The sequence below is a fragment of the Alligator sinensis genome, unplaced genomic scaffold (assembly GCF_000455745.1).
Source record: "Alligator sinensis unplaced genomic scaffold, ASM45574v1 scaffold751_1, whole genome shotgun sequence".
Taxonomy (NCBI): domain Eukaryota; kingdom Metazoa; phylum Chordata; order Crocodylia; family Alligatoridae; genus Alligator; species Alligator sinensis.
This window is the reverse complement of record NW_005842325.1, coordinates 602,085-604,238: the sequence shown is the minus strand read 5'-3', so window position 1 is coordinate 604,238 and position 2,154 is coordinate 602,085. Positions and strand designations below refer to the sequence as shown.

The following is a 2,154-nucleotide window of genomic DNA, read 5'->3' as shown; positions in this document are numbered from 1 at the left end:
CTGAAGGAGCAGCTGGAATGAGCATCAGCCAAATGATTGAGATTGCTTATAAAATATACTCCAACAGAGATCAGGATAAGGAAAAAAAAAAAAGATAAGAAAATAAAGGCACAGGCGTCGTTACAAGCATCGTTGTTGGCAGCGGCAATTGTAGATCAGAGGAGTCGGGGAGGAGGCAGGGGAAGTAGAGGAGGCGTGAGCTATGCTCCGGGAGGCTATGGCCAGGGTCGCAGGCTGGGACCTAATCAGTGTGCTATTTGCAAGCAGGAAGGGCATTGAAAAAATGAGTGCCCCAAGAGGGAAAAAAAGAGATGAGAGGAAAAAAAAAGATTGTTGATGTTGGATGGTTCTGACCAGGAGTGACGGGGACCGGGAGCTAACACTAAAGTAATCTCTGTCTCCCCCGATGAGCCACTGGTTAAAATGCAAGTAGGGGGAGAACTTATTGACTTTCTAGTAGATAGTGGAGCCACACATTCAGTTGTAACCAATTTTAAAGAACCCTTATCAAAAACCAAGATCCCCATAATTAGAGCCACCGGCCAGCGGACATATCGTCCTTTTGTGCCACCCATGGAATGCAAATTGAGAAAAAAAAAAACTGTCTCATCAGTTCCTGTATATGCCTGAGTGCCCCATACCTTTGTTTGGGAGGAATTTGCTATGCAAATTGCAGGCCCAATTGATCTTTTCAGAGGAAAAAATAACTATAAAGATACCAACTGAGGAAGCCTAGAAGGCTCAGGTGTGTCTCCTATTGCAGGAGGAGGAGGAAGGAAAAATTCCCCCAGAAGTAGAAGACACTGTAGTACCATGGGTATGGGCAGGAGAAAAGCCAGAAAGAGCCAAACTGGCCACCCCTGTAAACATTGATTTAAAGCCAGAAATTACTCCGCCCAGGGTGCCACAGTATCGATTAAAAATAAAAGCTTGGAAAGGCCTGGAACCATTAATAAAGAGATTCCTTAAATATGGTTTACTTTGGGAGTGTCAATCATCTTTCAATTCCCCCATTTTGCCTATAAAAAAACCCCACAGTAATAAGTATCGTTTTGGGCAGGACCTCAGAGCCGTAAAAAAGGTCACGGTGACCCTTCATCCGGTGATAAAGGACCCTTATACTTTGCTGACTACTTTGTCTGCAGAGGAACAGTGGTTTACAGTCCTGGACCTGAAAGATGCCTTCTTTTGCATCCCACTTAAAAGAGACAGCCAAGAGATTTTTGCATTCGAGTAAAAAGACCCAAATACTAGGAGAAAAACCCAATTGTGCTGGACAGTTTTGCCTCAGGGTTTTAAAAACAGTCCCACTATTTTCAACACTGCCTTAAGTACCGACCTTCAGAAGTGGGACAAAGGGACGTCAGGAACCCTGTTACAGTATGTGGACGATTTGTTAATTGTAGCAAAAACGAGAGAAGAGTGCCACCTGCTGACCATAAGTTTACTAAACTTCCTGGGACAGGTTGGATACAGAGTATCTCAAAAAAAAGCCCAGATAACAAAAAAAAGGGTACGATATTTGGGATTTGACATCTCACAAGGCCAGAGGATGTTGGGCCCTAAAAGAAAAGAGGCCATCTGTCGGATGGCAGTCCCAAAGACCAAGAGACAGTTGTGAGGCTTTTTACGTATGGCAGGATTCTGCCAGATCTGAATCCCCAATTTTGGACTAATAGCCAAGGCTTTTTATGAGGCCACTACTGGTAGTGAGGGAGATTTATAATGGACAGCAAAATGCCGAAAGAGCTTTGACACTATCAAACAGGCCCTTATGACAGTGCCGGCCCTGGGCCTACCCAATCTGAGTAAAACATTTCAACTTTATATACATAAACGCCAAGGAGTAGCATCAGGAGTGCTGACCCAGTACTTAGATAGCTGGAAAAGAACAGTGGCCTACTTCTCCAAACAATTAGATCCCACTAGTTTGGGATGGCTGTCCTGCCTGCGAGCAGTGGCAGCTACCGCTATGCTGGTAAAGGAATCTAAAAAACTTACTTTAGGACAACCAATGACTGTGTATACCCCACATTCAGTGCTGACGGTGATGAATGCAAAGTGGGGAACCTGGCTTTCCCCTGGACAAATGGCTAAGTACCAGGCGACTCTCCTGGATCAAGGAGACATCCAGTTGCAAACCTCTAGTACCCT

At 44.7% G+C, this 2,154-nt stretch overlaps 1 protein-coding gene across 1 annotated transcript in view; it reads left to right on the top strand.

Annotated features, from left to right (window-relative positions):
• Positions 1-2,154, top strand: part of LOC102372992 — a 3,298-nt gene that overhangs the window by 453 nt on the left and 691 nt on the right. Inside the window, 1 exon segment of the mRNA XM_025210006.1 lies at positions 764-1,617. Within this exon segment, the coding sequence (XP_025065791.1) occupies positions 764-1,617 (854 nt within the window).